We start from the raw sequence: 14650 nt of genomic DNA on the forward strand, positions 1-14650 counted from the left end.
GTCGTGCTTTTCCAAATGATCTTTAGGTAAAGCCAAATACACAGAAGGAAAACATCCTGTTGTGAGAGAGGCCGAGGTGTAGAGGCACGGCTATAACCCGTGAGTGTGTTAATTACTCAGGAAAGAGGCTTGGGAGCCCAAGGCTTGAATTTGGTGAATTCATGCAATTTGGAGCATTCCGACTTAGTATTGATCCCTAAACTCAATTTTGAAAACAGTCTCCACCGCAGATGTGTGGGTTGTGTTATCCCAGTATTTGTGTGCATCGATTGAACTAAAATAAAATGCATCATACTCTCCGCAAAGAAGGACGAGGCAGGGACAGTCACAAGAGGAATAGCAGAAAGTGCATAGTTAATATGGGTTGTACGCCAATCCGCGAAACAAGTGCTCTAAACCCAGGGGGATTTCACGTAATAGCTAATTTGGTGAGAGCGAGAGTGCGCTAGCGGAGGGCCATCTAAGAAGGGGAAGGAAGACAGCTGAATACAGGTTTTTTCCCTCGCTGGAATTAACATTTCCTTGTGATTTGCATCAACTAATGTCCAAACTCTCACTTACAGTCCACCCAAGCCAGGTTTCTTCCACCAGTGTAAGCTTAAGAGGAAATTCGCTTTCTGCTAGTGTAGTGCCAGAGCTAAGAGGCTGCAGAGAGGCAGCAGCTGCTTTTCCCTTGGACTCACCAGGTCCTTAGGCCCTGGAAAGGCCGCGGGACCTAGCCCTGGAGGCGCTGTCTGCCTGCTCTCCAGCCCGTTCAGGACCAGCAGGACCCATGGGATTCTGTCCTCAAAGTTCTAGCAATGAACCCAGCGCCTGCCTGGTTTTGCCTATTCGCGTCCCGGATCCTAACTGGCTGGACAGGGACCCGGAGGTGACCGGAAGAGGAGATAGGAACATTCCATCTTAGACTAAAGAAATTATTTTCCCATGTTAAACAAACAGAACCAAACCCCTTCCTCGTATTTCTCCCATCTTCTGAGTCCTTTGCTGGTTTCTAACGAAGAGACTTGTGTGTGTCCCCGCGCATAAGAGAGAGAGGAAGAGAGAAAAAGGGAGAGAAGGAGAGAGCGCTTTAAACAAAAGACAAGGAGGCCCAAGCAGGGGCCTGGAGCAGTCCCTGGAGCCTGCTCGGCCTGCAGACCCTCCAGTTCCCCAGCCAGGCAGGCAGATCGGGGAGGTTCTGCCACCGAGGCGGAAGGTCCGGAGCTCGAGCTCCACGCGGCCGAAGGAGAGCTGGAGACAAAGCCGGGATCCAGTGCATCCCAGCGAGGCTCCAATCAGCGCCCCGAGCTCGCCAGCCTGCGGTGGAGGCGCGACCCCCTGCGGGCTGGGACCGGAGACCGGAGCCCAGGCCCCGCTCCGCGGTCCTGGGTAGCCCTGGCTAGTCGGGATCCCCCCCGTGGCACTCAGCCAGCTGATCTTGGGTGCTTGCGAGTTCAAAACACGCTTTCTCATTCACTCAAAGCTGGACAGCCTTGTCACTTTCTCCCCAGGCCGAAGCAGCACCTCTAGAAGTCCCTGCAGCACTCTTCGCCCCGCGCCTGCTTGCGCGTGAGGCCTTGGAGGTCGAGCGGCCATTTACTGCCCTCTGATTGCGCCGAGGACCAGGTTAGCTCATAAAGCCTTTCACACTCAACAATGGGGATTTTCTCAACAATTAACAAGAAACAACATAATAAAGCCATTTACAAAGACCTTGCTATTTACTATAAATTAGGCACTCTTTAAGAGACCAGTGCGTAATTTCACACACTTTACAACTGGGGCTGCATTTTAAACACCCGGGAAAACAAGCTTGTTGCACTCTCCTGTGACCCTACGCGCGGTGCACCTCTGTTTCCCCCTCGTTCCCAGTAGCAGCTTTGTTTGCCTTGCTGCACTCCAACCTCCCAGCCGAGGGTGGCTTTCCAGGTCACTGTCTCCCGTTTCCCGTTTCCAGGTCATCATTCCACTTGCGGACGCACTGAAAGAAGTTCCAAGGGACGGGAACCCCGGAGCCAAAGCGAGCCAGCCTTGCCCCAGGTTACTCCCACTCAAGGAGTTAACGCTGGACCCGCTTAACGCGCCGGCTCCCTCCCCACTCGCTAGGCCTCAGCTCCTGAGCTACCTTCCCTGGAGGAGATCGCAGCCATGCTGGCCCAGTCCCTGAGCCACTCGCCTCCCACCAGCGCATTTTGGAGGCCTTGGAGTCCGCTGAGCAATGAAAAGAGCTGGGTTCCTTTTGCCTGGGGAGGAGGGATGAGGCCTGGGCAAGGAGGTGAGAAATACTGGGCGGCAAGTGCAGGAATGGGCACACAAAAGAAGTGCAAAGGGAGAGGAGGAAGCGTTCCAGTCTCTGGATGGGGAGGAGGCCCAAGGCAGCCGAGGCGCCTAGCTGCCCTCTGCTCTCGCCTTATGGCCGCTTGGCTGGGAGGCTGCGCAGGACGAGCTGGGGTGCAGGCTCTTCTGCCTAGAGGAGCGAAATCGTCCCACGGTTCAGAGGAGAGCAAGATCTGGGCGGGAGAAAAAAAAAAGTCACAAAGCAATTTGTCTGCCACCATGCAAGATGGCGGCACTTAACCATCTTTCTGGTGGGGATGGTGGCCCTGGCCTGGGAACCCAGAGCTGCCCTGGGTCAGGGCAACCCCCAGAGCCCTGGGGGCTGGGGACAGCCACCCTTGGAGGCCCCTCAGCCCCTCGGCCTGCGGTCCCTGGCCGGCTCCACCGTCCCCGGCCTCCCCTCCCAGGCCGCTAGGCCCGAAGCCCGCGCCAGCAGCCCCCGGCCACTGACCCCTGTTTACAAACACAGCCCCGGGGCGGGGTGGGGCCAGCCCGAGCGCGGGCTGCAGGGCCGGGGAGGGAGGCCGCGCGCGGCCCCGGGGACGCCACCAGCAGCGAGGAACCAGGGGTTGGTGCGCGCGAGCCGGCCGGGCAGCTGGAAAGGACTGAACGCCTTGTTTTTGAAACTGTCAATTCCCTCAACCCCTATTGTGAGGGCTTCATGCAAAACATCTCGGGCCTTTTAAAGTGGGAGCTTGTGAGGCCGCCACAGTTTGAAAGGGAGCGAGAGGAGCGGGGGGCCTAGGGCCTGGGCAAAGACTGATAGCTGCCTCTCCTCTCCCCCCACCCCACCCCACCCCTTCCTCTCCTCGGTATTTTCAAGCCAAAGAGGGCCCGCCAAACAGGTAAAATGCGGCCCTCCTCCCCCCCTCTCCTGCATCTGCCCCGCGGACCCAGCCCCCAGGCCGCTTTGCAGAATGCCCTTTGGCCTAGGGAGCAAAGCATGACCAAAGGCAGAGGGAAAGTGGTTGTTCCTCACAGGGAAGGGAGAATCCTGGGGAAGACTAGGGTGTCGGGGGGGGGGGGGGGAGCTTGCCAAGGTAGATGCCCTGTTTCTCCTGGCCAATTTTCTGAGTTTAGCTGATAGGAGCCTTGATTTTTTTTTTATTTTTTTTATTCCTATTTTGACCCTGGGAAATCCCTCCCTCCACAGATCCTTTTCAGCAGGAAGATGTTTTCAAGGTGAAGCAAAACTCACATTTTCTTTCTTTTATAGATGCTGATGTTTTATTGTTTTTTTTTTTTTTTTTTTAAGAAAATTTTCACCGTGGAGTATTTTTGTTTTCTTTGAAAGGAAAAAAAAAATGCTTTTCAGGAATTAGTTTCATCCTCATTTCTTCCTGCATGCATATAACACTACCGTTCTCAGAAATTCCCAGCCCAATTCTTACTGGCTAAGAACTTTGAGGAATCTCTGGACCACTGAAAGTCACCCAGACACAAATAAGATAAAAAAAAAAAAAAAAAAAAAAAAAAAAAAATCCACACACCAGCCCATCTAGTTTGTGTTATTGCTGTTTAGTGGTGGCTCCTTGTTGGTTTTCAAATAAACAACCATTATTGAGATTACTCCACTGTAATCAAGTAAGGCCATAGAAAGGAACACCCACTCTAAAAAGTAAATACTTGGGTGGGGGGATGCTGCATTTTCTATAAAGGCAGATAACCTGACTAGGGGGGGGTACACACATTTCTTTATAAAACAATTAAATCTTCACAGTCTTATCAGGAAATTACGTTTACAGGAGACCAGAAATAAGTTTGCTTCACCAAAAAGACAGCAAAAGCAGCTTTTCCTACACTTTCCCCATGTCTGTGGAGCTAATTTAGACACAGGAACCAGTGACCCTAGAGCCTTATAGCACTTAAAAGAACAATTCTATTCCCTGAAAAACATTTAAATGTAAAAATGCAACCTGTCAATGGAGGTAAGTTTTGTTTTTCTCTCAGTAAGGCTTAACTTTTGAACAAATGTGACATTTATAGCAGCTGAGAAAGACCTAGAAATTGTCTTTAATCATAAAACGACCCAAATAAAATAAACTGTGCTGGGAGTAATTCCCACAGCAGGATGGGAAAGCAGCTGAGGACTCCTAGGAGTTGAAAGGGTACCTTATATTTGCACACCAAGACTTACGATTTGGTACACTTTGCTGACAGAAACCCCAGCCCAGAGTTTGCTCTGGTTGGATGGCCTGTAGGAACATTGTGGGGTGATATTTGTGTTGCCTACTTAATGCCTTGCCTTTGGATGGCACCCCTCTGGCATGCCTTGGCCTCCATACTGCTCGGTCCCCAGCTCCTATGAGCTGAAACTACTGATTCTCTGAGGACTAGAGACCAAGTGTCCAAGCTAGAGGCTGGTATTTTGTGCAAAATTCTATGGTCTATTTGCTTCCATTTGTGCTTATTCCATCTTACAGTGTTCCCACACTCAAGATGTGTAGACTCCAAATATATTCTCAGTTTATAATTTGGTAACAGTCTGTAGCCAACATAGAAAGTCCTAGTCTAAATGCAGTAGTGACTGTACTTGAACTTTCTTGTCTTGGCACTAATTAAAGAGTAGAAATTACAGACTTCCCTTGTGTGGGTGTCATACCTTTTACAGACTGATTTTTTTTTTTAAGGACAACTCACTGTCCCTAAATTCTGCATTACCTTCCAAAGGGGAAAGAACTCAGGCTCAGAGATCAGTTGTTCAGTTTTCTAGGACTTTTAACTAAGACTATGGACTAGTCTTTGGAATTATATACAAACACAAGTTCAAGGATAACATCCCCCAAATTTTTGCTTTGCCCATATCTGTGATTCCAATAAAAAATGACCCAGTGAGCCTACATCTGGCAACATTCAAGATGGAAAGGAAGGGAGGCAATCCAAAGCATCAATTTACTCCATCCAAATGTATCTGGATGCAGGTACTCTCAGCCTCTGTCCTGTGCAACAGGGGAAAACCACAGATCATACACAGCAATTAGGCCTGAGACCATCCAGAACTATCTGAAACATTTATAGACAAAAGGAAATTTTCAAAAGGAGTAGGAATTAAAAGGTTAAGGAAAATAAATAGCTGAATTTCCATGAGAAATAATGATTTAAATCCACACAGTAAACATTTCATTGGTGTTTTGTTTTGCTCTGTGATTTATGGTCTATAGATGCAACGTCTTAGACTAAAGATAACAAGGATCTGAGATACATAATTTGGTGGCCCAAGAATTACTGGATTCAACTTTCATTAAAATAACACCTAATCATTGCTTTACTTTCTTAAATATGAAACTTGTAGTAGTTGGTCTGTAACAAGTTTAGAAAGTTTTTCTGTTATTTGAGAAGAAATCTGCCAGGATTATGCACGGAACCCGATTGGTCTCATCACAAAGTATTACCACAAAACACTGCACCCAATGAATGCATTTCTTCTAGGCAAAAACATCACAAGTGAAAATGTCAACAAAACCATTCATTCTTGTTAACCCTTCTTCAATCTGGAATAAGTAGAAATGTATGGAACCAGGAATTTTAAACAGTGTTTTTAATTGAAAATAAAGCTAAAGCATGCTTTTCAACAGTGCAAATTTCCATGATTTTGATTTACTGCTCTTGTTACACACAGTACACCAGCAGGGCCCTTACCAAGGGGTGGACCATGTGCATGTGGAACTCCTTTGATTTTAAGTGCAAATATAGATAGTCACCTCTGATTGTCACTTGCAGTAGAAACTCCTGTCCTATACACAGGATGGCCTGAAAACAGAAGTTTAGAGAGATGCAGGAAGAAAGAAAAAAGCATAAGGTAATAAAATCCAAGTGCCTGAGTTCTGGTACCAAAAAGCCCTGAAATAACTGTTATTTTCACTTAGGGTGTTACGACTCTGACTCCTCTTTTTCCTTTTCTTGGTTGTATTTAATGATTGGTCACTATGAAGAGTTAGACCATTAAATATCCTGCTATTAAGAGAAATGTTTTAATTGTTTTGAAAGCTTGAAGAGTCAGCTTCAGACCACAAGATAAGCAGGACCACAGTGAGAGTCATCCTATTTTAAATGTCTGGGTGAGAGTACAGAAAGGACTTTTCCAATTGCAAGGAGTGACTGCTAGGTTTAAAAAAAAAAAAAAAAGCACATCCTTTTTAAAAAATCCCATATTTCTCTTACTTCTTACACAAGGGACAGCTTTTTAATCAGCATCCAATCAGGACTCATACCCCAATCTTTCCATTAAAAAAAAAAAAGTTAAGTGCAACTACTCTTGGAAAGAGAATGAGGGTAGTTTAAAAAACAAAAGACACCCCACAAATAAGAGCTCCAGAAAATTACATTTTGGGCTCACAGAAACTTCTTGCTACCTTATTGTGTAACCATGTAACCTAACAAACTTTCACTGAATACCAGTTACACTTTTGGGTCTGAAATCTAGTGCATAAACTTAATGGCTCATTGTAATATTTATTATTCAACCTTTTGACATTTATTTGTAGCAGTTGAACTGAGGTACCGGTGCATCATTAGCATTGAAACAGTAAAGTGTTCCAGCTCTACCATAATAACTGAGTTTTACTTGAGTCTTTAGCCTGAAGTAGTCTGTGGTATGTAAACCAACCCTTCTCCCACCCCGCCCCCACCCTACTTAAAAAAAAAAAAAAAAACCCGCAATGGGAAAAAAAGTAATCCGATTTCTGTCTTCAAAATGCGATAAACCAGGACTCCAAAGGGGGGGGTGTAACACCATTAATGGACTTGTACAAGCCATCCTGTGCAGTTTACAACAAAAGGAAGGTAATATGGTTCAAGAAAATATCTTCCAAAACATTTTTATGAATTAAATTTCCTGAATTTGTGACTAGGTGGAAGAGGTATTGCAGAACCGCCCAGCTGCCATTTCCATATAGGATGGGCCTTGTGAGGAGGTTGGGAATCCTTGGTGGTGTTTAAGGAATACGCTGGCCACAAATCCCCGTCCTTCCCAATAATGAGTGATGGTGGACAAGGAAAATTTGCCATGAAATTAAATGGCCTTTTCACTGCTGATGCTACATTGCTGGCTACCTTTTTGCGTCTGTTTAAAACCGTCAAGTCATCCAGTGTTCCTTCATGTGTCTCAGTTTTACCTGTAGGACGAGGGCTTCTAGCTGATTTCAAATTTGGTTTGACTGGAGGTGTCTGCAGGACTGGTCGTTTACCCAGTACTAGTGTCCGGTAATTTTTTCTCACCCTGGCACCAAATTTATATTCCCCATCCTCAGGTTTTGGAGATCCTAAAGTGCATGAAAGGCCCTGACTCGGAGCCAGTGGGTTTAAGGAAGGAGTTTCTTTCTCAGGGCATGCAAAACCTTCCTTGGCTGTGGTTAGAAAGGCGTCCTCCTCTTTCTTCTCGGAGACACTGTCAAACTCACCCTTGGTATCATTGCACTCGCACTTTAACTTATCTGTGATAAGATCGGGTTCATAGTCTTCGTTAGCACTACTGTCTTCTACTTTGATTTTAATATTGTGCAGAAATGGCAATGTCTTGTCGCCTGTGTCAGTGCAGAGATTCTCAGCTTTAGTTGCTGCTGCTGCTGCTGCTGCTGCTGCTGCTGCATCCACTTCGGGATCAGTCTGCGAAGAGGCCAAATCCGTCGCAAATTCAAGACAATGAGGGATTTTGGAATCTTTTCCTGAATTTGTTGCTGTTCCACAAGAATCAGTATTTAAGAACCTAGCGGCTATTGTGTTATTATCTGAACAGTGTGTCGTAGGAGTTGCTTGTAGGCATTTCCTAGCCTCTCGGAGTATTCTTTGTTGTGGAAATACATTGTTTGTCTTTGGGCTAGGTGAAGAGGCCCCCTCTGCCAGGCAGTTAATTGTCAGGTCAGTTCTCTTTACAGTACTGGAAATTTCAGAGTGTGGGAATGTAATCTCAGATACCCTATCGTTCCTTATCTCTGGGAAACAACTCCCCATGCTGGCCGGGCAGTACACCGGAGCCCCTTTGGGAGCCCAGCCCTGCAGACTCCACTCCTCTGGCGACTCGGCTTTGACACTACTCTTGAGGTCGGGAAGTCGGCCGGCATCCTCGAAAGCAGCGGGTTTGGTTGCAGCGGCGGCGGAGGCCAGATGGTACAAGAAGTTGGCCTGCGCCTGCACGCTGGGAGGCTTGCAGAAGCTGGTGCGCCTGAAACGGATGCTCTGCACTGACACTTGGCTGGAACCGGAGCTGGAGTCTGACTCGGTGGACGAGTCCTCCTCCTCGGAGCTGATTTCACTGGAATCCGAGGCCCCGCTGCCCCCCTCTTCCTCCTCCTCCTCTTCCTCCTCCTCCTCTCCTTCCTCCTCCTCTTCCTCTGAGGACATCGAGTTGCTGGAGCTGGACAAACTGGAGCCAAAATCCGAGTCGTTGGCTGCATGGTCGGAGTAGGAGCTGGACTCGGAGTCGCTGCTACAACTCTCGGGAAAGCTTCCTAGATGGGGCTGCGGTCGGTGGTGGTGAGGGGGGTGGTGACTCGGCGTTGGCTGCTGGGCCCGATGGTGGTGGTGATGGTGATGATGGTGGTGGTGGTGGTGGTGGTGGTGGGGAGGCGGGCAGAAGCTGTTGACCAGATGAAACCTCTCCAAGCAAGTGGCCCCGGCGGCCGCCGCCGCCGCTGCTGCCGCCGCTGCCGCCGCCGCCGCCGCCTTGGCTTTGTAGGACCTGGGCAGCAGCAGCAGTCGCCGGGCGCCGGCGTGAGGCGCGAGCAGGCAGTTCTTGGCGCCCCCGCGCTTGCGTTTGCAGCGGTAGGTCAGGCTCACCGGGCCTCCGGCTCCGGTCGCCGCCTTGGGCTGGGGCCCGGCCGCCGACGCCTGGTAGTAGGCGGCGGCGGCGGCGGCGGCGGCGGCGGCAGCGGCAGCGGCGGCGGCGGCGGCGGCGGCCGCCGGGTGCTTGCTGCACAGCAGGCTCCGAAAATAAGCGGGATCCGAGTGGAAGGCGACGTAGTTTCCCTGGAGCGGGGCAGTTTCATAGTTTAAAGGGGGTTTGCAAGGCGAGCGAACGATCTCCGGGTAGTGCGAGCCCGGGTATTTGCTAAAAATCTGAGGTAGATGGGCGGCGGGGCGCGCGGCTGCGGCGCCCGGACGCTGGGACTGCGCGCTGATTGGCAGGGGCCGCGCGGCTCCGCTCAGGCCCCGCCAAAGTTGGTGCTTGTCCTTCCAAAAAGCCGGGCGGGGGCTGGCGGCGGCGGCGCGCTCTGGCGGCGGCGCCTTTGTGGCCAGGGCCCGTCCGACCCTCCTGCGCTTGGTCTTGAGCACACGCTCGGTTTTGCAGGAGGTATAGAGCGCTTCTACGTCTTCCCGGGAGATGAGCGTGCATTTGGCCGCGTGGAAGGCGATACTGTTGATTGCTTTGAGTTTCCGCAACTCCTCCAGATCGCAGTGGTGCTTTTTCACTTTCAGATGATCCATGCGCTTGTGCACGGTCGTCCTCGGGATGTTTTTCAGCAGATCTGTGAAGACTTGGGAGAGAGCAAACATTTGCTTTCCTTTAATGATGAGGTAGCCGAGCCTCACGCCATCCACCTCTTCGAAACCTGACTTCAGGTCTCCCATCTCGGGCACTAAATGATCCCCACCATTTGCAGTAAATATATACGTGACGCATACATACACATGTATGTATGTTAATCCTCCGCCAGATGCTGCGTGTGTCTCAAGGCATCCTGCTAATAAAATAACAAAGACTGTTATTCCCGGCGAAGGGAGTGCCAAACTCTAGGCGAATTATTGGGGGGGAGAAAAACCCCATGAAATTACACTGACTTGATTCTTGCTTTTTTTTTGGTTTTCGTTTTTTTAAAAAAGAGGGAAAAAACCATCCGGTTTCAGATCTGCCAGTGTGCTGGTCTGAGTCCTCGATGCGGATCAGTACCTGGGCCCCTCTACTCCTTCCTTCTCCATTGGAGCACTATGATAATGGAATGTGAAGGGAGAAAGAGAAAAGAAATGCAGCTGCTATTCCCGCCGCTGCTTTAGCTACAAATAAAATGACAGAGTGAAGTGAGCTCGTCCGGAGACACCTTCATCAATTAATTCCCCTAAAGCCAACGCTGATTGGACACTCCTGACAGGTGATGCAATAAAAATTGATATTCCACCCCTTCCCCCCAAAATCTCCTACTAATTAGCATACCCTTATACTGCCACCTCCCCTCCCAAAGTAAATAATACAGCCGGTATATAAATCTTTCCATTAAACTATCGGAGCTCAGAAACAGCCTGACTCACAGACTTCATCAGAAGCAGTGTGTGTACGCAAAAAAAAAAAAAAAAAAAAAAAAAAAAAAAAAAAAAAAAGCCACCGTATATTCCCCTTTAAAGAAATACTGCCTATTTTTTGCTTTATTTGCATTTTACCGATACAGCTATTATCGTTTCAAAGGAAAGCATTTTAAAAACATTATCAAACCCAAATAGATATACCCCACCCCTCTTTTCTTTGGAAAATGAAGCTTAAGGGGAAACGTGCCAGAATAGCCTGGTATTTCCCTTATGGGAGTGAGGAAGGAGACAGGCTGGGAGCTCCGAAGTTAAACCGAGAGGTGAACCAACCCAGTGCGTTTGCAATTTCTCTCAACCTCCCCCTCCCCCGCCCCCCCCCCAATGCCCTTTTACAACCAGAAACAAAGTTATTTGACCAAGAAAGCAGTTCAAGGCTCCAGCTCAGGAACATGTAACAATTCAACTAGGTTTCTGTTCTCTGCTGGCGAGTGGGGTAGGGAGGAGGTAGTTTCACGTCAGACTCATAACAAAGCATAGATAAGCCAGAAATGTGTACACTTTTCAGATTAACCAGCCTGGACCAGAGGTGGGGTCGTTGTAGAGTGTCCAGCACACGCTTTAGCCAGGGTCCTGCCTTTCACAGAGCAGAATTCCAGGGACCAGATTACTTCCTTCTGCAGCAAAGGGAACAAAATGTAAAGCCCCAAGGTGCTTCCAGAAGTTTTACATGAAAACGAGGAAAAGAAAGTGCCGAAGTATGATGCAGACCATTTCAGTGGTTGATGTTGGTTTGCCTGGTAGTTTAGATGACTCTTCCACAGCTCCCATTTCCCCCCAAGAAAGCCAGGCATCTGTTTTAACAAAATCACTTTGGATGAATATCCATCTGGTTTAACCTCTTCTTTGTCACTAGCGTGGCTTACTGTCGTTTTCAAGAATATCCAAACTATTGCCAAATGAGAGTCAGGCCCTTCGACTTGCATTTGCAGGATCTCAGGGTGGCGAGTTGACTGCTTGGCAAAATTAGGCAAAATCTTCATCCGCGTTTGCAACTATAGCATAAATGCAACCCAGGCATCTACATGTTTCCTTCTTCCTCCCAAAACAGACACATCCCTGAGGTTAAAGAATGAACAGATATTTCTGAACCTGCAAGGAAAAAAATGCACAATAATTTCTTTCTTCATATTCAAAAGTTCCAGTTTCCCCTGCTGTGGTCTGGCCAGCAGGAGCAGGTATGAGCCAAAAAAGAAAGAAAAGGAAAAAATCTTAAAAAAAAAAAAAAAAAAAAAAAAAAAAACACAAAAAAAAAAAACCACAAAAAAACCAGGAATCAGACATATAAAAAGATAGTTTGCTTGACAAGATGAAATCTCAGCCATGGTTCCCCACCCCCCACCCTCATCTCCCTTGTAATTTTCCCAGGAATTTTGAAGAGAATTGGGAATTTCAAGAAGTACATCCGGAAATTAAGGAAGTCTATTTAAGAGCGTCTGTAACTCAGGAGGCTGGGATTTGAAAAGTCAGCTCTGGACTACAGTTGCACTCAGCACAGATGTAATCGCCGCTCTTCAACTTAATCAATGTGTGTACAAACCGCGATGTCTAGTTCTTGCCTTTGAAATCTAAGGCTAGCATTTCCATCCAAGAAATCAGAGCTACAGCAAATTACATTTTTGTCCCTTGAATGAGAGAAGGATCATTGAATGGATCTCGTGATATTTCAGGCTTTAAACCTAACCGAGAGGCAGCAGTGAACAATGCCTCGTCCCAGCTGATACCATCCACCGACTTGGCTTTCTTTTGCATCTGGTTCTGGCACACTGAGTCTTTCTCTTTCACTTTCACAGGAGGCAAAGTGTTCAAGCTTTAAGCAGAAATCGAAGTTTCCAGGAAAAGCAAATGCTGGTGTTTGTTGTTTTAAAGTGGGATGACCAGAGCCTTTCTATTGCCAAAGACAGTGTTTTAAAATTCCTCCTGATGCACTTATATACTGCCAGCCCTCTCCTTCCCACCCCACCCCCGCCCATTCCCCTCCTCCAGCTCTAAGATGTAGACCAAAGAGTCAAACAGCCAAGAAACAGTAAACTAAAAAAAAAAAAATAGGGGGGGTAATGGTGGTGGCTTTAAGAAGACATTACAAAAGGTTTGCTATGGCGTCTTTTTTTGATGGGGGAGGGGGGCAGGTAGTTTTAGTTGTTCCTGGCTCTTGTTTAGACTCTCTCCCCCTCCACCCCCATGTTCCTATTTACCTTGCACATAGGAGCATACTTTATTAAACATTTCAAATTTACCGTCCTGTCCTCTCTACCTTTAAAACACTGGGAATGTGGGTGCTTTTGAAAATTAGTACAATACTGAGTATTATTTTTAAACTAAAGGTATAATCTGTTGGGTCAATTACAAAAAAAGTAAAGAACAAGGGATTTGGGGGATGTATCTCTATGTATACTTAGAAAGTGTCTCTATGTACAGAGACACACCTTTACATTTATACATTTTAAATACTCGTATTACACATCTTTCTTTTTGTCTAATACATTCTTTTGTTCCTGTAAGTTCCCCATCCTAGGGTGAGTGTGTTAAGGCTCCAGGACTGGGGTTTGTGCACACACACACACACACACACACACACACACGCACAAGCACGCACACAGAATGTGACAGACAGCTTTCTTTGGCCATCAGCACACGCTGCATATCCGGGGTCTTCTCCAGGCCCATTGGGGGTCGATCCCGATAAAAAGACCTAGCAGAGGCCCCTGAGCGCTCACACATGAAAGGCAGGGGACCTTAAGATGGATTTGCATGCACACCGGGGATTTCGATCAATAGCTACCAACATTTATGGCTTAGATTATTAATGTGAAAGCTGGCCAAAAGAATAGGGATGAAAAATTAAAGGTATCTGTTATCAATTATGCTTAAAGTTATGCAATAATTTACTTAGTTTGCCTGGATGTGCAGATCCAGATGTATGAAGTACTATTCTTCAAAAGCCAGGGGGTTTCTTTGATAAATTTGTTGACCATGTCAACCGCCTCTGCAATCAAAGATGAACCCAATTCAGATGATGGACCGTATTCAAATTCTTTTTAAGAAAGGATATATCAACTTCTATGCTTCTCACACACATGTACATATGTGGGGGGATATGCTTAAATGAACATTTACACACACACATATACACATCTCTGTAAGTCTAGGGAATAATTGAGAATTTAGGTGTATATATATGTATGTACATACATACATACATACATATATATGATATGCATTGAGTTTGTTAATGAAATGTGATCATTTACTCAGGGAGGAATGCAAAGTCTACACTATCCTAAAAAGTATTTTAGCTTTAAAAACAAAGCTGCTTGCTAAAGAAAAATTCTCTGTAGCAAATACAGTTTCAAATGTATTCTTAATGTCCACTTATTTCTGCATTTATTGTAAAAAAAAGAAAAACAGCACTTTCAGTTTTTAAAGTGATGGGCTATGAAGATCTGAACATATTTGTCTTTACTTATCCCATATGACTGTGCTAAATTCACCTTCAGATGCTCTATTTTGATTTATTTTCACTGTATTTTATGTTTAAATACCATAGCAATTCAGTCTGACCTCTTTCCTCTGGAGCGAAGTAATGCACAAGGCATTCACAGTCTTTTAAATGGTTAGCTGGGAAATGCAACAGCAATTTGCAGGAGTAGTTTACTAATGGGGAAAGTTCTTTTGAAAATCTGAAGGAAAACCTAAGAGTACTTTTGCATTTCTAACCTACAACTGTTATATAATTAAAGTATTGAAGGGCATTAAAATAATCCTTTTTCATCCATGCTCTCACCCATACATACATAATTTAAATGAGGATCACACACACCACAACCACCACCACCACCACTACCACCACCACCACCACCAAAGTCTTCACCATATATATTTGTTTTAGTGATTGCTGGATACATTTTGTTCAAAGTGAATTCAAACAGAAAAAAGTAAGGGACAGCACAAAGGCCCCAACAGTGTAAGTACCATGGTTAGAAGAATAAAAGAAGTCTCTTATACTGTTAACTAAAATGAACTAATAATAATATGAGGT

At 46.5% G+C, this 14650-nt stretch overlaps 1 protein-coding gene across 1 annotated transcript; it reads right to left on the bottom strand.

Annotated features, from left to right (window-relative positions):
• Positions 1–4935: 4935 nt before the first annotated feature.
• Skida1 (SKI/DACH domain containing 1) lies at positions 4936–10904 on the bottom strand. The gene has a single exon (XM_037205984.1). The coding sequence runs from the start codon at positions 9883–9885 to the stop codon at positions 7138–7140; it is 2748 nt and encodes a 915-aa protein (XP_037061879.1). The 5' UTR covers positions 9886–10904; the 3' UTR covers positions 4936–7137.
• Between the last annotated feature and the right edge of the window lie 3746 nt (positions 10905–14650).

Source organism: Peromyscus leucopus, chromosome 5, assembly GCF_004664715.2.
Source record: "Peromyscus leucopus breed LL Stock chromosome 5, UCI_PerLeu_2.1, whole genome shotgun sequence".
NCBI lineage: Eukaryota > Metazoa > Chordata > Mammalia > Rodentia > Cricetidae > Peromyscus > Peromyscus leucopus.